The 18550-nt window shown below is 46.6% G+C and overlaps 1 protein-coding gene across 1 annotated transcript in view; it reads right to left on the bottom strand.

Moving 5' to 3' along the window:
• LOC110507371 (zonadhesin) overlaps positions 1-17872 on the bottom strand; it is a 53714-nt gene extending 35842 nt beyond the window's left edge. The window contains exons 1-17 of the mRNA XM_021587319.2: positions 17758-17872; positions 17490-17640; positions 17123-17262; positions 16679-16840; positions 16268-16390; positions 15471-15626; positions 14593-14709; positions 14131-14292; positions 13634-13852; positions 13058-13228; positions 12393-12521; positions 11891-12106; positions 11033-11211; positions 10754-10856; positions 5912-6070; positions 5421-5583; positions 5005-5108 (exon numbers count right to left, since the gene is read on the bottom strand). Coding sequence (XP_021442994.2) covers positions 5005-5108; positions 5421-5583; positions 5912-6070; positions 10754-10856; positions 11033-11211; positions 11891-12106; positions 12393-12521; positions 13058-13228; positions 13634-13852; positions 14131-14292; positions 14593-14709; positions 15471-15626; positions 16268-16390; positions 16679-16840; positions 17123-17262; positions 17490-17640; positions 17758-17797 — 2494 coding nt within the window. The 5' untranslated portion in view covers positions 17798-17872. The remainder of the gene's footprint in view (positions 1-5004; positions 5109-5420; positions 5584-5911; positions 6071-10753; positions 10857-11032; positions 11212-11890; positions 12107-12392; positions 12522-13057; positions 13229-13633; positions 13853-14130; positions 14293-14592; positions 14710-15470; positions 15627-16267; positions 16391-16678; positions 16841-17122; positions 17263-17489; positions 17641-17757) is intronic.
• Between the last annotated feature and the right edge of the window lie 678 nt (positions 17873-18550).

Genomic DNA, 18550 nt, shown 5'->3' on the forward strand with positions numbered 1-18550 from the left:
CCATAGTCCCTGTGCCCAAGAGCACTAAGGAAACCTGCATAAATGACTACAGACCCGTTGCACTCACGTCTGTAGCCATGAAGTGCTTTGAAGGCTGGTAATGGCTCACATTAACACCCTTATCCCAGAAACCCTAGACCCACTCCAATTTGCATACCGCTCAAACAGATCCACAGATGATGCCATCTCTATTGCACTCCACACTGCCCTTTCCTACCTGGACAAAAGCAACACCTACGTGAGAATTTTATTCATTGACTACAGCTCAGCGTTCAACACCATAGTGCCCTCAGAGCTCATCACTAAGCTAAGGATCCTGGGACTAAACACCTCCCTCTGCAACTGGATCCTGGACTTCCTGACGGGCCACCTCCAGGTGGTGAGGGTAGGAAGCAACACATATGCCACGCTGATACTCAACACTGGAGCCCTTCAGGGTGCGTGCTCAGTCCCCTCCTGTACTCCTTGTTCACCCACTACTGCATGGCCAGGCACAACTCCAACACAATCATTACATTTTCAGACGACACAACAGTGGTAGGCCTGATCACCGACAACGACGAGACAGCCTATAGGGAGGTCAGAGACCAAAATAACAACTTATCCCTGAACGTAGTCAAGACTAAGGAGATGATTGTGGGCTACAGGAAAAGGAAGACCGAGAACACCCCCACTCTCATAGAGGAGCAGGTTGAGAGCTTCAAGTTCCTTGGTGTCCACATCACCAACAAACTAGAATGGTCCAAACACACCAAGATAGTCGTGAAGAGGGCACGAAAAAACCTATTCCCCTCAGGAGACTGAAAAGATTTGGCATGGGTCCTCAGATCCTCAAAATGTGCTGTTGCAGGTACAGCTGCAACATTGAGAGCAACTGGTTGCATCACTGCCTGGTACGGCAACTGCTCGGCCTCCAACCGCAAGGCACTACAGAGGCTAACCTGCCACCCAGGACCTCTACACCAGGCGGTGTCAGAGCAAGGCCATAAAAATTGTCAAAGATCCCAGCCTCCCCAATTATAGACTGTTTTCTCTGCAACCGCATGGCAAGTGGTACTGGAGCGCCAAAAGGCTTCTCAACAGCTTTTACCCCCAAGCCATAAGTCTCCTGAACAGGTAATCAAATGGCCACCAGGACTATTTGCATTGTGTGTCCCCCAACCTCACCTCCAACCCCCTATTTTATGCTCCTGCTACTCTCTGTTTATTATCTATGCATAGTCACTTTAACTATACCTACATGCACATATTACCTCAGTTAGCCCGACTAACCTGTGCCCCCACACATTGACTCTGTATCGGTACCATCTGTATATAGCCTCGCTACTGTTATTTTCACTGTCATTATTTATTTATTTACATATCTTTCGTTTACCTAATACCTATTTTTTTTGGTCACAGGTGCCGAATATAACAAATGTAGACCTTACCGTGAAATGCTTACTTACTTACAAGCCCATAACCAACAGTGCAGTTCAAGAATAGTTAAGAAAATATTTACCAAATAAACTAAAGTAAAAAAATGATAAAAAGTAACACAATAAAATAACATAATAAAATAACGGTTGCAATATCAAGCATTGGATACAGTCAGCAACACTATGAAGTCCTTTCAAGTGGAATAATAGATTGAAAATGGAAAAATAATACTGTAGCTGTCACGTTCTGACCATCGTTTGTGTGTGTTTTCCTTGTTTTAGTGTTGGTCAGGACGTGAACTGGGTGGGCATTCTATGTTGGATGTCTTGTTTGTCTATTTCTATGTCCGGCCTGATATGGTTCTCAATCAGAGGCAGGTGTTAGTCATTGTCTCTGATTGGGAACCATATTTAGGTAGCCTGGGTTTCACTGTGTGTTTGTGGGTGATTGTCCTTAGTGTTAGTTTGCACCAGTTTAGGCTGTTTCGGTTTTCATTACGTTTATTATTTTGCACTGTTTGTATTTGGATTCATGTTGCTATAGTCACAATAAACATGGATCGCAATCTACACGCCGCATTTTGGTCCGACTCTCCTTCTCATATAGAAAACCGTTACAGAATCACCCACCACAAAAGGACCAAGCAGCGTGTCAACAGGCAGGAGCAGCGCGAGGAGACGCTCAATAAGGATTTCTGGACATGGGAGGAAATCCTCGACGGGAGAGGACCCTGGGCTAAACCAGGGGAGTGTAGCCGCCCAAAGGTGCAGCAGGAGAAGAGGCAACAGGAGCAGCCCAAAGAGGAGGTATGGACATGGGAGGACGAATTAGAAGGAAGAGGACCCTGGGCTCAGCCAGGAGAATATCGCCGCCCCAAAGAAGAACTGGAGGCGGCGAAAGCGGAGAGGCGCAGATATGAGGAGGCAGCACGACGTAGCGGATGGAAGCCTGAGAGGCAGCCCCAAAAATTTCTTGGGGGGGGGCTAACAGGGAGTATGGCTACGCCAGGTAGGAGACCTGGGCAGACTCCCTGTGCTTACCGGGGGGCTAGAGAGACCGGGCAGGCACCGTGTTATGCAGTGGTGCGCACGGTGTCTCCAGTGCGGGTGCATAGCCCGGTGCGGTATATTCCAGCTCCGCGTGTCGGCCGGGCTAGATTGAGCGTCGAGCCTAATGCCATGAAGCCGGCTCTACGCAGCTGGTCCCCAGTGCGTCTCCTTGGGCCGGCTTACATGGCACCAGCCTTGCGCTCGGTGTCTCCGGTTCGCCTGCATAGCCCAGTGCGGGCTATTCCACCTCGCCGCACTGGCAGGGCGACCGTGAGCATTCAACCAGGTAAGGTTGGGCAGGCTCGGTGCTCAAGAGCTCCAGTGCACCTGCACGGTCCGGTTTTTCCAGTACCACCTCCACACCCCAGCCCTCCGGTAGCAGCTCCCCGCACCAGGCTTCCTGTGCGTGTCCTCGGCCCAGTACCACCAGTGCCAGCACCACGCATCAGGCCTACAGTGCGCCTCGCCTGTTTAGCGCTGTCAGAGCTTTCCGCCTCTACAGCGCTGCCGGAGTCTCCCGCCTGTTCGGAACTGCCAGTTTGCAAGGAGCTGCCAGTTTGCAAGGAGCTGCCAGTCTGTAAGGAGCTGCCAGTCTGCATGGAGCTGCCAGTCTGCATGGAGCTGCCAGTCTGCATGGAGCTGCCAGTCTGCAAGGAGCTGCCAGTCTGCAAGGAGCTGCCAGTCTGCATAGAGCTGCCAGTCTGCAAGGAGCCGCCAGAGCTGCCTTTCTGCAGGATGCCGCCAGAGCTGCCAGTCTGCAAGGAGCCGCCAGAGCTGCCAGTTAGCATGGAGCAGCCAGAGCTGCCAGTCAGCATGGAGCAGCCAGGGCCGCCAGTCAGCATGGAGCAGCCAGGGCCGCCAGTCAGCATGGAGCAGCCAGGGCCGCCAGTCAGCATGGAGCAGTCAGTCAGCATGGAGCAGCCGGAGCAGCCAGTCAGCATGGAGCAGCTAGAGCAGCCAGTCAGCATGGAGCAGCCAGAGCTGCCAGTCAGCATGGAGCAGCCAGTCAGCATGGAGCAGCCAGAGCTGCCAGTTAGCATGGAGCAGCCAGTCAGCACGGAGCAGCCAGAGCTGTCAGTCAACCAGACTCTTCCAGATCTGCCAGTCGACCAGACTCTTCCAGATCTGCCAGTCGACCAGACTCTTCCAGATCTGCCAGTCGACCAGACTCTTCCAGATCTGCCAGTCGACCAGACTCTTCCAGATCTGCCAGTCGACCAGACTCTTCCAGATCCGCCAGTCGACCAGACTCTTCCAGATCTGCCAGTCGACCAGACTCTTCCAGATCTGCCAGTCGACCAGACTCTTCCAGATCTGCCAGTCGACCAGACTCTTCCAGATCCGCCAGTCGACCAGACTCTTCCAGATCCGCCAGTCGACCAGACTCTTCCAGATCCGCCAGTCGACCAGACTCTTCCGGATCCGCCAGTCGACCAGACTCTTCCAGAACCGCCAGCCAGCCAGGATCTGCCGGATCCAACCACCTGCCTGAGCTTCCTCTCAGTGCTGAGCTTCCTCTCAGTGCTGAGCTTCCTCTCAGTGCTGAGCTACCCATCAGTCCCGAGCTACCTCTGTCCCGAGCTGCCCCTCTGTCCCGAGCGGTCTTTAAGGAGGGTAACCTATCTAGGGACGCTAAGGAGGTGGACTAAAACTGTTATGGAGTGGGGTCCACGTCCAGCGCCAGAGCCGCCACCGCGGACAGATGCCCACCCACACCCTCCCCCATAGGTTTAAGTTGTGCGTCCGGAGTCCGCACCTTGGAGGGGGGGTACTGTCACGTTCTGACCATCGTTTGTGTGTGTTTTCCTTGTTTTAGTGTTGGTCAGGACGTGAACTGGGTGGGCATTCTATGTTGGATGTCTTGTTTGTCTATTTCTATGTCCGGCCTGATATGGTTCTCAATCAGAGGCAGGTGTTAGTCATTGTCTCTGATTGGGAACCATATTTAGGTAGCCTGGGTTTCACTGTGTGTTTGTGGGTGATTGTCCTTAGTGTTAGTTTGCACCAGTTTAGGCTGTTTCGGTTTTCATTACGTTTATTATTTTGCACTGTTTGTATTTGGATTCATGTTGCTATAGTCACAATAAACATGGATCGCAATCTACACGCCGCATTTTGGTCCGACTCTCCTTCTCATATAGAAAACCGTTACAGTAGCGACTATAACCCATCACATAGCGGTCTCGTCAATGGGTTCGGACATCTTGGTGTGGATGGTTAAGGTGTTGGCTTGACAGTTGCTGGACCCAGGTTCGTGTCCCGGCCGGTACAACCCTTCAAAAACGCTACTTTGGTGTCAGAAGTGGTAATGGTGCACATGAGGCCATCAGAGAGGCATGTACCTGTGAGGGACTTGGAAAAGAGAAGCGTGGGAACACGCTCTTCTGAAGGAAGGGGGTAATGTAGCGACCTTAACCCAACACCTAGTGAACTCGTCAATAGGTTTGGACCTCTTGGTGTAACGGTTACAAGGTTTGAGTCCCCCAATTCACTACAATACTAATACTTAAATGCTAAATAAGTGTTAATCTCTCACCTGGCAGACAGGCTCCAGTGACTGCTTTAAGGCCTGGCTCTGCACAGTAGAACCCTGGAACACATCTACGACACTGGGAGGGCTCCGTTAGTCCACTTTGCTCACTGCAAGAAAATATACGCCCTGAACATTAACAAGGCTACAGATCTGTCAAGTTTTACCATCATGGCACTAACTACATTGGCAGGTGGGTACACATTGTTACGGAATACTTAGAACTGTTATTATACACTATAGGTATATTATAAAACATGTTTTAGTGACAATAATATTGGAAAAAGGGAAAAAGGGGTACAATTTTAAATTAAAATAAAAAAAATAAAAAATGTCCCACACAAAATGTAAATATGAAACATACTCTGACAATATCTTAATAGCTGCCTTTATTTTGTATAGATATCACACACAGTGGGTACCTGAATGTGCCTTTAGGGCAGGGCGATGGTACGGAGCTTCCAACAGGACAGTGGAATCCAGGAGGACATGGAGCGCCTGTGATGTTGTCTGAGGGGGAGGGTTGAGAGGCGGCCCCAAAACACACAAACCCTGCACTGCATGGACCACTGGGGGAAATTCTCCCTTCAAAAAAAGATATTCAGAAAAACAATGTAAAATAACATGATTGTGAACTCAAACGAACTGTTAGTGTTATATATACTGTATCTAGCATCATCCCTGCATGTGCTCTAGCCTAACTCCTATGATATTGTATGGCATGACAACGGACGATAGAAGAGTTGGCTAGAGCACATACAGTTTGGGTACCAAATGATAGCCTGCTATACCCTGCACTAATGGAACCCTATTCCCTATGGGCCCTGGTCAAAAGTAGTGCACTACATTGGGAATAGGGTGCCATTTGGGATGCATGCAGCCTAGGGACATATGGGATGAGACTAATATATACCTGTTCCTTTACAGTACATCCCCGGTTCACACAAAGAGCATTCCGATTCGTCAGCCAATCCTGATAAGTTTCCATAGGTCCCGGAAGGACAAGGATGCTGATTGGCTGTTCCACGTGGGCAATAGAATCCTCTTCCGCATGGAACCAAGTGTGTCCTTCCTGGATTCAGGGTGGATGAAATCAATAAATGAATCAATTTGATTTTATAAAGCTCTTTTTTGAAAGAGCAAGTTGAACATTTATTCAACGTTTATTCACCACGTACAGAGTACATGTTCTTCTTAGAAAGTAGATTGTCAGGTCTAGTTTTCCATTTACTTTGAAACTTTGAACCCCCCCCCAGAACACCCCTGAGGCTGTTCTGGAAAGGGGGATGAATACTTTTGCAAGGCACTGTACACAATCCATCTATCAATTGTCTCAAGGCTAAAAAATATTTTTTTAACCTGTCTCCTCCCCTTCATCCACACTGATTGAAGTTGATCTAGAGTTGATTTAGCAAGTGACATCAATACGGGATCATAGCTTTCACCTGGATTCACCTGATCAGTCCATGTCATAGAAAGAGCAGGTGTGCATAAATGTTTGTACACTCCGTGTATATTACCAATATAACATTTTTTATTCATGACTTATTTTACATTTAGGTCATTTAGCGCTCTCTTATGCCGAGAGACTTACAGTTAGTGCATTCGCTTTACGGTAGCTAGAGACAACCACATATCACAGTCATATTAAGTCAACATTTTTCCTCAATAAAGCAACTATCAGCAAAGTCAACGCTAGTGAGAACAGACAAGTGCAATAAAAAAGGTTCTCAGATGTTTCTGGAAAATGGGCAGAGACTCAGCTGTCCTGACATGGTCTTGAAATATATGTGAGTTTCAACTAGGCGCCAGATTGCAGGCTGATGTGGGAGAACATGGGAAAGTGAGACACGAGGTGGGCTGAGGCATTCTGGAAGAGATTCAGGGGTTTGATGGCACGAGCAGTGAGCCAGCAGAGAGTTGCAGCAGTCCAAACGGGAGATGACAAGTGCATGGAATAAAACCGGAGGAAAATGTTTCTCAATCGTCGATAAAATGACTAAAAACCAAATCGAAACTGTGTAGAAATGATGATGGACCTACATTTATAGTCTTGATGGATTATATTAAAATGTAACATGTTTCAAGTTAAACTGTAGTTTGTTTGTATCCTGTGTAGTGAATGATTACTGTTTAGTATTCATGGTGTTTAGGTCATGAAATTATGTGTATGCTAATTTAGAAACCATGACCTAATCAGAGAAGAAGAAATTACCAGCAGGGACAGGCCCAGAACGGAAGACGGACGAGGTGGGATTCTGGCTAAACAAAGAGGATAATGGCCATTCCACAGGGGAGCCAGAGGGAAATTCATTGGTATCATAAAATGTATAGCTGGGGAGGTGACGCCTACAGTGGTGACCAAATGTTTTGAGAATGACACAAATATTAATTTTCATAAAGTCTGCTGCCTCAGTTTGTATGATAGCAATTTGCATATACTCCAGAATGTTATGAAGAGTGATCAGATGAATTGCAATTAATTGCAAAGTCCCTCTTTGCCATGCAAATGAACTGAATCCCAAAAAACATTTCCACTGCATTTCAACCCTGCAACAAAAGGACCAGCTGACATCATGTCAGTGATTCTCTCGTTAACACAGGTGTGAGTGTTGATGAGGACAAGGCTGGAGATCACTCTGTCATGCTGATTGAGTTCGAACAGACTGGAAGCTTCAAAAGGAGTGGTGCTTAGAATCATTGTTCTTCCTCTGTCAACCATAGTTAACACGTGCCGTCATCATTGCTTTGCACAAAAAGGGCTTCACAGGCAAGGATATTGCTGCCAGTAAGATTGCACCTAAATCAATAATTTATTGGATCATCAAGAACTTAAAGGAGAGCGGTTCAATTGTTGTGAAGAAGGCTTCAGGGCGCCCAAAAAAGTCCAGCAAGCTCCAGGACCATCTCCTAAAGTTAATTCAGCTGCGGGATCAGGGCACCACCAGTACAGAGCTTGCTCAGGAATAGCAGCAGGCAGGTGTGAGTGCATCTGCACGCACAAGTGAGGCAAAGACTTTTGGAGGATGGCCTGGTGTCAAGAAGGGCAGCAAAGAAGCCACTTCTCTCCAGGAAAAACATCAGGGACAGACTGATATTCTGCAAAAGGTAAAGGGATTGGACTGCTGAGGACTGGGGTAAAGTAATTTTCTCTGATGAATCCCATTTCCGATTGTTTGGAGCGTCTGGAAAAAAGCTTGTCCAGAGAAGACAAGTTGAGTGCTACCATCAGTCCTGTGTCATGCCAACAGTAAAGCATCCCGAGACCATTCATGTGTGGGGTTGCTTCTCAGCCAAGGGAGTGGGCTCACTCACAATTTTGCCTAAAAACACAGCCATGAATAAAGAATGGTACCAACACATCCTCTGAGAGCAACTTCTCCCAACCATCCAGGGACAGTTTGGTGACGAACAATGCCTTTTCCAGCATGATGGAGCACCTTGCCATAAGGCAAAAGTGAAAACTAACTGGATCGGGGAACAAAACATTGATATTTTGGTTCCATGGCCAGGAAACTCCCCAGGCCTTAATCCCATTGAGAACTTGTCGTCAATCCTCAAGAGGCTGGTGGACAAACAATAACCCACAGATTCTGACAAACTCCAAGCATTGATTATGCAAGAATGGGCTGCCATCAGTCAGGATGTGGCCCAGAAGTTAATTGACAGCATGCCAGGGTGGATTGCAGAGGTCTTGAAAAAGAAGGGACAACACTGCAAATATTGACTATTTGCATCAACTGCATGTAATTGTCAATAAAAGCCTTTGATACTTATGAAATGCTTGTAATTATACTTCAGTATTATATTTGTGTCATTCTCAAAACTTTTGGCCACGACTGTACAAGGGAAGAGTATAAAATGTGTTGTGAACTTTCTAAATGCATGTACTCAGCTGACTGTACCCTTGGTATAACTTGAAATTACACTTGAAACTTCTCTTAAGCTTTTGGTCTCAATTCCTTATTGCAAAGAGGTTGTAATAGCATTTTTCTTTTTAACAGTCTCTTCACTCTGTTCAGCTTGCTAACTTTCATACCTCGATGACATCCTCTTTTTCTCCCACTCAGCCCAAGAACACCGACAGATCCTCCAGCGCGTCCTGGAGAACCAGCTTTTTGTGAAAGCGGAGAAATGTGAATTCCATCGCTCCAATATCTCCTTCCTTGGTTATATCATCGCTGCTGGGAATGTACAGATGGATCCCGGGAAAGTGAGAGCCATGGTGGATTGGCCCCACACCTACGCCCAGAATGCAGCTGCAATGTTTCTTGGGATTTGCTAACTTCTATCGCCGCTTTGTGAGCCCTCAGCTCTCGTCCCGGTTCTGGAAGGCATTCTGCACGCTCAGTGGGTCGTCGGCCAGCCTGTCCTCCGGGTTCCACCCGCAGTCCAATAGCCAGTCGGAGCAAGCCAATCAAGACCTGGAGATGTCTCTTCGCTGCCTTCTCTCTGCCAACCCTACCACCTGGAGCCAGCAACTCATGTGGGTTGAATATGCCCGCAACACCCTCCCTTGCTCTGCCACTGGGCTCTCGCCTTTTGAGTGTTCCCTGGGATATCAGCCCCCGCTCTTCCCAGAGCAAGAGGAAGAGGTCGGCATACCCTTGGCCCAGATGCTTGTCCGCCGCTGTCGCCGTACCTGGAAGAGAGCCCGGTCGGCTCATCTCAAGACCACCTCCAGGTATCAGCATCAAGCGGACTGCCACCGGATCTCGGCTCCCCTGGATCGTCTCGGGCAGAGGGTATGGCTGTCCACTTGTGACCTGCCCCTTCCGGGTGAGGTCCCGCAAACTTACCCCCCACTTTATTGATCTCCAAGATCATTAGCCCCTCTGCTGTTCGTCTTCTGTTGCCCCGTACCTTCTGCATTCATCACAGTTTTCATGTTTTCTCACAGCCCTTTGTCTCTTGTTTCCAGACCCCGAGCCTGCCATTCTGTACCTACCATTTACTAATCTCTGCCTGTTCTGACTCCGAGCCTGCCTGCTGTTCTGTACCTTATTGACTCTGCCCTGGATTACGGACCTCTGTCTGCCTTTGACCTGTCTTTGGCCTGCCCCCTGTTTGGGTCAATAAACATCTGTGACTCTAGCTGTCTGCATCTGGGTCTTATCCTAAGTTCTGATATTGTCATCTCTTTGTTTATTGTGAGGAGTCTCTTCTGATTAACTCTAAAGCAAGATAACAAGGTCTACACCAATAGTCTTCAACCCTATTCCTGGAGAGCTACCGTCCTGTAGGTTTTAGCTCTAACCCTAATCTAGCACACCTGAATCTAATAATTAGCTGATTGATTTGCTAAATCAGGTTGGTTCCAACTGGGGTTGGAGCGAAAAACCTACAGGAGGGTAGTTCTCCAGGAACAGGGTTGGAGAGCCCTGGTCTACACACATTAATATATGGCTTGTGCTAGCGGTCCCCCAGCCCCTGCTCCAGCCCATTCTAGACCTGGATGTGTTTCTGTTAGTGTTTGGAAGAAGATTGTGGTCCTGGTGATTGGTTTGAGGCAGGGATGGGCAACTTAGATGGGAGTGGGTGCCACAGAAAAATCGGAAGTCATCATGTTTTAGCCGTATGGGTTTAACAGTAAATTGCTCATTCATTTCATTTGATCATTAATCATAAATGTTTACTTGTCACTTATTGTGTGTGTGTGTGATTATCTATGATGTGATGGGTCTGTCTTGTTATTTTATCAAGGCATCAATAAAAAACCTATTGAAAGAAAAATTAATAAGATATATTTGCTTACCTTCTTCAAGACAGTAGAAGCCAGAAGGACACACCTCACATCGCTGCTGACCCTCACTAGGCTGGTAGCTGCCTGGGGCACAGGCTCTCTCTCTCACGCTACCCTGAAAGACCAGCAACACACACATTTGTACTATGACATATAATACATAGTATGATAATATATTAGCAATGAATTGGACATGCATTCTAGGTGGTATGCTAGTACAGTATGGATAAAGTACATTAGCCATACTGTATACTGCACAAGCCCCGAGGACATTTGCACATTTGCACTAACCTCCTTGCAGAAATGACCAACTCCACACACATGTTGCGACGGTCTATCAGTGCTCTGTCCCCCAGGACAATAGTAGCCAGCAGCACACTGACCGCTGGGCTCGGCCAAGCCTATCTGATCGCAGTAATGACCAGGGGGGCAAGGCTGGCAATCGTCCACTGTGGACCCGCCTGATCGACCTAACAACACACAGTGGCACAGATCTGTGAGTCAGCATCAGAAAATCACATCGGACTGACATAACATTTTCTGAGCGTTATAGAACATTGATTATATAGGATTTGAATTGCCCCATTCCAAAACACAGATTAAATTGTGACCAACCTCTCTGTCATAGTAGCCATGGGGAGAATGGCTTTAAATGAACTACGTTTTCATATTCCACAGCACCAGTAAATAGCTAGCAGGATGACAGCCCTAGGTCGGGGTCACGTTCAGTAGGCACGAAAGGAAAGAAAATGGTTCCGAAATGGGGAAGTTCTATTTGAATTTGTACAATAAGAAACGCTCGATAGCAGGGTATGTGAGGACATCAGCATCGACAGCAACAACAGGGTGATGTGACTCTTCAACAATACTTCCTGATAGCGTTTGCAACTTATTATTTTTTTTAAACGGTGGCCTATCCTCTAATCTTTCACAGTATCCTGACCTATAGGATCCTTGCAGGATATTCAAAAATCTCAAAATATCCTGCAATGATCATCATAGTCAAAATTTTAACCAGGGATTCATTAACAGTGAAGCAACAGTGTTGTTGTAGCCTAGTCCCAGATCTGCTGTATCCAACTCCTAAGGTCGTTGTTGGCTATACAGCACAAACAGATCTCGGACCAGGCTAGTGTTTTTGTTTCTTACCCTTCAGGGTTCCAGGAGGGCAAGGTAGAGGGAGAGGTGTGCCCTGGGGGCAGTAGTGTCCTGGGGGGCAGAGTGAGGCGTGAGGGGTCGTGGAACCCCTGGAGCAGAAATAGCCTGGGGTACAGAGGCCACTGGGGGCTTCCAGGCCAGTCTGACCACAGTAGAAGCCAGTATCACAGGGCTGAGGGTAAGCCGATCCTACAGGACAGTAGAAACCTATAGGAAAGTCATACACATATTGTGGGTGATGCTATACATTGGTAGTGGATGAGGTGAGTTTAAACCCATACAATGTAAAGCCGTTTGAAAAAAGGGGAAAAAGAATAGATGAATACAGTCCATTATTAGTATGCTCTACAAGAAAACACACTTTAATACAACACGGTTAAAAAAAATAAAAAGCCTGACTATCTACTAAATACGTTGCACCGTTTTTAAGTCTATTGGCATAAATAGAAGCAACCGTTCGAGTACAAGAGTTCAGATAGCGGGCAATGCATACCTTTGGGACATACATCGCCTTTGAAGTTAGCACATTTATAAAGTGGGCTCCTGAGATGAGGTGTAGAGTCGGCCAAGGCCTGACCTGACCATGGCCTAGCTACGACATCCATCCAGCTCCCATCTCCATCTAAAAATGGACATGACGCAGTAAACATATGTTTAGGCTATAACCTCCAACTGTAACTCATTTGCATTCACCTCCAAGCTCTACAGTCCATCATCAATCTTGCGTGCATGCTGGCCAGCTATTCGACAGTCTGTTAGAAGAGACTATAGAGTCCATGACCTGTCGGAAGTGGAAAGTCGACCAGCAAAATAAAAACTTCATTTAGGCATAGCGGTCAAAATTAATTAATGGTTAAGGTTAGGTTTGTGAATGAGGGTTAGGTTAAATAGTTTGTAACTCAAACCGTATGATCTTTCCAGATGTTTTTGTGAGGGAAACAACTCAGAAGATCCTCACTCATCTCTCAAAAAAAGAGTCTCTAGCTTAAACACACAGACTTTTGTTGATAAAAAGTATCACAGTAAGGTACTTAATTGTTACCCAGAAACGATTTGATATTGACATAAAAACGCCTGCACTGGGCCTTTAACATTGGGTTAGCACACCGGCCGTCTGCCACCATTTATTTTCTGATGGTCAAATATACACTGCCTTACCTGTATCTATACTGTTAGGTGAGCAGGAAGTGTTGTGTAACCAGGAACAAAGATCTTGGTTAGTAGGATGGACCTTTATCATGCCACAAAGGCAGCTGAGCTGGGAGGAGTTAGCCTGGGGTATAGCACTGTCTGCACCGCCACTACAGTAGAAACCAGGGGAGCAAGGACCTACAGTATAGAAGAGTGTGGCATTGACGTGAACATGAAACCAGGTACAAACGTTATATGAAACATGGAATTACAAATGTGCAAAATGAGCCTAATTGTATGATATGTACCAACAGATTTCTCTTCCTGGTCACATGACCAAATGCCGGAGGCCCTGGTTTGACGAAAACCATTTACCGTTTAAGAACGAAACGGAAGCAAACAGAGCAAACGGAACAGGGAGGGACATAGATAAATTTGTCCAATAGAAACTTTTGTTTGCTCATTCAGTTTGGAGTAAACGGTTTCTGTTGTAAAACGTTTTGCAACATACGAAACGTTTTGCAACAGAATCTGCGTCATGATTACACCCCCTGGTGACCTGACCAGGAAAAACTCCAGGCAATGTTGAGAGTTTTTCCACACCTGTGAATTGTGAGGAGCCTGGGTTGAGGCAGTATCTTCCCGGGGGACAAGGGTAGCAGCGGGAGGGGGATGGAGCGCCCCTCTCTGGAAGGTAGCTACCCACAGAACAGGGTCTGGGCGACCCACTACCCTCTGGGCAGTAGTGTCCTAGAGGGCAGACATCCCCAAAGGTCTGGGAGACTGGATCAGGAACAGTAGCTCCACGGGAACAGAAATGGCCTTTCAGACATACAGGAGGAAAGACAATGAACAGCTCGTCAATAAAAACAGACACCAAGATTGCCATCACCTAAGGCAGTGGTATTCAAAGTCAGGGTCACAAGGGTCACAAAAAATTCTGCCGGAAAAAATGGGAACACATGGACAATGCCTGAAATAATATCTTATTAAAATGTTAGTCATACGTTATTACTGTATAGTGTGTCTAACCTGGAGAACATGGGCAGTCTGAAATTGTATGATATTAAAAGGTTATTAAAACATTATCCTGTGTTGACCTGGAGAGCAGGGTCCTGAGGGAGAGGTGAGAGCACTGCTGTTGCAGTAGAGCCCAGGAGGGCATGGAGAACACTCCCTCTGAGATGCTCTCCCCTCAGCCTGACTCACACTGCCAACTGGGCACGGTGCTGGGACAGAGGTTCCCTCCACACAATAAAAACCTGGAACAGAAAAGTAAAGAGTGAGGCTGTCTGGAAAAGAATGTTCTTTATTATCAATAAGTATTTATTTTTTTACCAAAGACATATAAACTATGCTAAATGGATGACAAATTTCATGTAGTGTGGAGTCCTAGCCAGGTCCAGATGAGTGACCCTAAGTCAGCACAAACCAAGCTATCTGAACGGGCTAGCTGGGCTAGCTAAAAAAGGGTGGATTTCCTGGTCAGGATTTAGGCCGAATAGCATTGAAAATATGCTAGAAAAGTGTCCTTGAATCATACAGGCATTCATGGTAGTCACCTGGTGGGCAGGTCTTGCATGTAGACTGACCAATCAAAGACTGATAGGTGCCAGGGGCACAGATGACCGGCTTGGCACTTCCATACGGGCACGAATGACCAGATGGGCACTGACATTCTAAACGCAGTGCAACAAAACAGGAAAAAGAAGCAAACGTTATAAATATTCAATTAGGTGTCATGGCAACGCTATTGGATTATTTAGCCCCTGCTGGGAGACCCTGTGGACTGCAGGGAGAAGTGGGTGTAATGACTGTGGCAGCATGGAGGAGTTGCATCCTACTATTTATGGAGGCTATTTATGAACCTTGCTGATGAGGAAATGAATCCATTGAAATCGAGAGTGTTTATGCACATTCAACTTGACACAGAAAATAGACAAATGAAAAAAAAAGTCACACACATCTGTTCTTGAGCGTGCAACTTTCTTTTTCATTTGTATAGTTTATTTTCCATTAATCAGCACCTCACCAAAGGAGGAAAAAAAAATTCACTTTTGGCTAGCACAGCACCATTCTGTATGTGTAGCAGCCAACTTTTCTTTTGTTAATTGTCATGCCACACAAACAATGAGTGGACATTATCCCCATTTATCTACAGTAATTCACCCATCCCTGGCTTTCTCCTTCTCTCCCTGGCTGATGAGTACTCTGAGAAGAATGAGACCGCACATAATAACCAGAAGTATGGAGCAGACAATCAAGTTTGTTTTATAAAGCCCTTTTTACATGAGCAGATGACACAAAGTGCTTTACAATTACCCTGCTCAGACCCCAAAGAGCAGGCAAAGCAAAAGCACAGTGGCCAGTATAAACCAAAACAAAAGAAGGAACCTAGGGAGAAACCAGGCCATTCTCTTCCTGTCTGTACCCGGTTTACCTGGTTGATGCCCTGATACAGCGCCTACTGGACAGAACCAACCCTGGGGACAGTGGAGGTCTGTGGTGGTCTGCCCCCACACAGGGCAGTAGAATCCAGACGGACAAGCCTCACAGTCTGCCTCTGACTGACCACCATATCCACCCAGAAAGGTGCCTGGAATAGAGGAAATAGAAGGGGGGGGGGGTAATCTCGGTTAACTTGGAAGTCAAATATTGCGTAATCTGTCCACGAGGGTTTAGGGGGGGGAAATGCTCTAGTATATCTAATAATTGCATCTAGTTTGATTATTGTTCCACAGAAAGACCATCCTTTTACCAACGAGGGACATTATGTAGCCTGCCAAGAGTCTGTCTTGTATCTGACACCTTGGAGCACTAAATGAACAGTTTATTCAATCTAGCAACAGTCGTAGACACTTCACATAAATCATGCTGCCAAACAAAGGGAAGATCTATTTTTGGTCTAGCATGGTCTAATCTTGTTAAAGGACCAAATCACGTGTTATCGAAAGTGGCACAAACCACGCACACACGCACGCACGCACGCACGCACGCACGCACGCACGCACGCACGCACACACACACACACACACACACACACACACACACACACACACACACACACACACACACACACACACACACACTAAATAGAAATAGCATAACATTGCCACATCGATCACGAGTGCCAGTGCCAGATTACATGTTCTAATGAGCTGCCTTAATGACAGCTTTATTGTTACACCTATTAGGTTCTATTGCCCTTGGAACTTGTCTGATTATAATATAGTGTACCTGGGGGGCAGGGTATTGGCTGAGCAGTCCCAATCGGACAGTAGTGGCCTCCTGGACACAGGTCTCCATTGATCTGTTCCAAGACCTCTCCATCACGAGGAGGATATACAGAAGTTGCATTTCCTGTAGCAGGGACAACATATGTTATGTCATTATCATTAGTGGGGCCTGGAGTTTTACCTGACCCCATGACCTGTCAAAGAAATAGCCAGGGTGCTAGATCTAGTCTATTATTTTAGACCAGAGTTTTTCCTGGTTAGGTCCCACATAGTCAGGAAAAACTCCTGTCTCTACTCATTTTGAATGAATCTGCCGTTTTCAAACCTCTCCTCGGGGACCCAGAGACATTTCACAATTTTGTTGGAGCCCTGAACTAGAACACCTGATTAAAGTACTTGTTGTAATTATTACTTGTTTCATTATGTCTTGTTGCATTATGATTTGGCATGGGGGTTCTGGATCCTATTGGGCAGTAGAACCCAGCGCTGCAGGGACCAGATGGGGAGGCAAGGCCAAAGTCTGCACAGTACTGCCCAGGCACACAGGGCTGGCACGCAGCCACAGATACTGCCCCTGCACAGCAAACACACCAGAAAACATGGAGTTCATTTCCATATAATTATTCTACATTACATTTATTAATGGTCATCATTTTCATATAATTCAGGGCTTCCATTCAGTCATATGTAATCAATATGAATGTGTTAATTTTATATGAAAGATAATGACAAACCTATAATTTATAAGGGCCATACACAGTAACCACGCTTACATAAATGTGACACATACAGTAGAGGATATATATATATATTTTTAAAGATCTTCATATTGAAATGTCCCCAGTTTAAATGTCACCTTCTAAGGAGCTGAAAGTGCCAGGCGGGCATAGAAGCATGTGACTGGTACCCAGTGGGCAGTAGGACCCAGCGATGCATTTTCCACCTGTAGGATCTCCAGTTGGCTGAGAAGTAACAGAGCCTCGGATACAAAGGTACCTAGAGGAGGGAAGGAGGGAGAGAGGTAGAGGGAAAGAGAGAGAGCAAATAGAAAGAGAGAAAGAACGAGATAGAAAAAACAAGAAAGAAAGGTGGAGAGAGTGAACATAGAGGAAGAAACGGGAACACAATTATAGAGACAGTGCAACATAAATCTCAAGGACCATACATGCTGAACCAAAGATACGATTCAAGATGGTTGTTTTTTTTATAACGCTGCCACCCACCCAGGAGAGCATTGCCCAGTAGGCACTGCCAACCCTGCAGAGCTGCAGTACTTCCCTGGAGGGCAGGGCACACACCCACTCTTATTAGACGTGCTGGTCTGCCCACTAAACGTGCCAGCTGGGCATGGGTGCTCCACACCAGACCGTGTGCCTAGAGAACAAAAAGAATCACACACAGATGCCATATAGTCTAGTGTCATTCTCAGCAATGTCTTCGACCACTATGGTATGCGTGGCACTTATTACAATACGGACAAATATGCACTACCTGGGGGGCAGTAGTGTCCCTTCAGACAAGGGGTTGGCATGTGTGTTCCCACCTCCTGTTCTGTGTTAGGATGTACTGAGCCTGCACAGTAAAACCCTGCTGGACAGGTCAAACACTCTGCCTGTGAAAGGGATGATATAGAATATATTAATTAACACGCAGCATTCAGTGTATGTAGAGTCTTTTTTCCTGGTTAGATTACATGGTCAAGAAAAACTCCTGGCCCTACAAACTGTTCAGCTTTACTAGACCGGGGGTCAAGATGATACTGCTATGAATGTCCTCCGCCCTACCTGCCCAGATTGATCCTGGTAAGTCCCTGGCACACAGGGAACCTGGATGGCACTGCCAAGTGGGCACATATGCCCAGCTGAGCAGGTGATAGAGCCAGGGAGGCTGGAGTTGTGTCTGTAAGGGCAGTAGGAGCCAGCCTGGCAGAGATGAGAAGGGATGGAGAGCCCTCTGCTGGCACAAATGAACCCTGCATTTGAGAGAGAAGTCTTCACTGTTGCGCAATTTAAAAGGAGCCCAACAAGTAATTTTTATGCCAGTCAAATATAATTCGCTATTCAAATTGAATGTATATAACTTGTCCTCCCTGAAGAAACTGCATGTGCAGTATATCAGTCAAACATCCATCAGAAAATGTTTCTTCATGAGATAAAGAATAGTGGTTTGTACTTAAACTAAAATGTGTTTGATCAGCACCAACCTGCAGGGCAGGGCAGGCAGTCAGAGAGTTGTGTGTTCCTGGTGGTGTTGCTATAATATCCTAGAGGACAGGGACGTGGCG

Source organism: Oncorhynchus mykiss, chromosome 27, assembly GCF_013265735.2.
Source record: "Oncorhynchus mykiss isolate Arlee chromosome 27, USDA_OmykA_1.1, whole genome shotgun sequence".
Taxonomy (NCBI): Eukaryota; Metazoa; Chordata; class Actinopteri; order Salmoniformes; family Salmonidae; genus Oncorhynchus; species Oncorhynchus mykiss.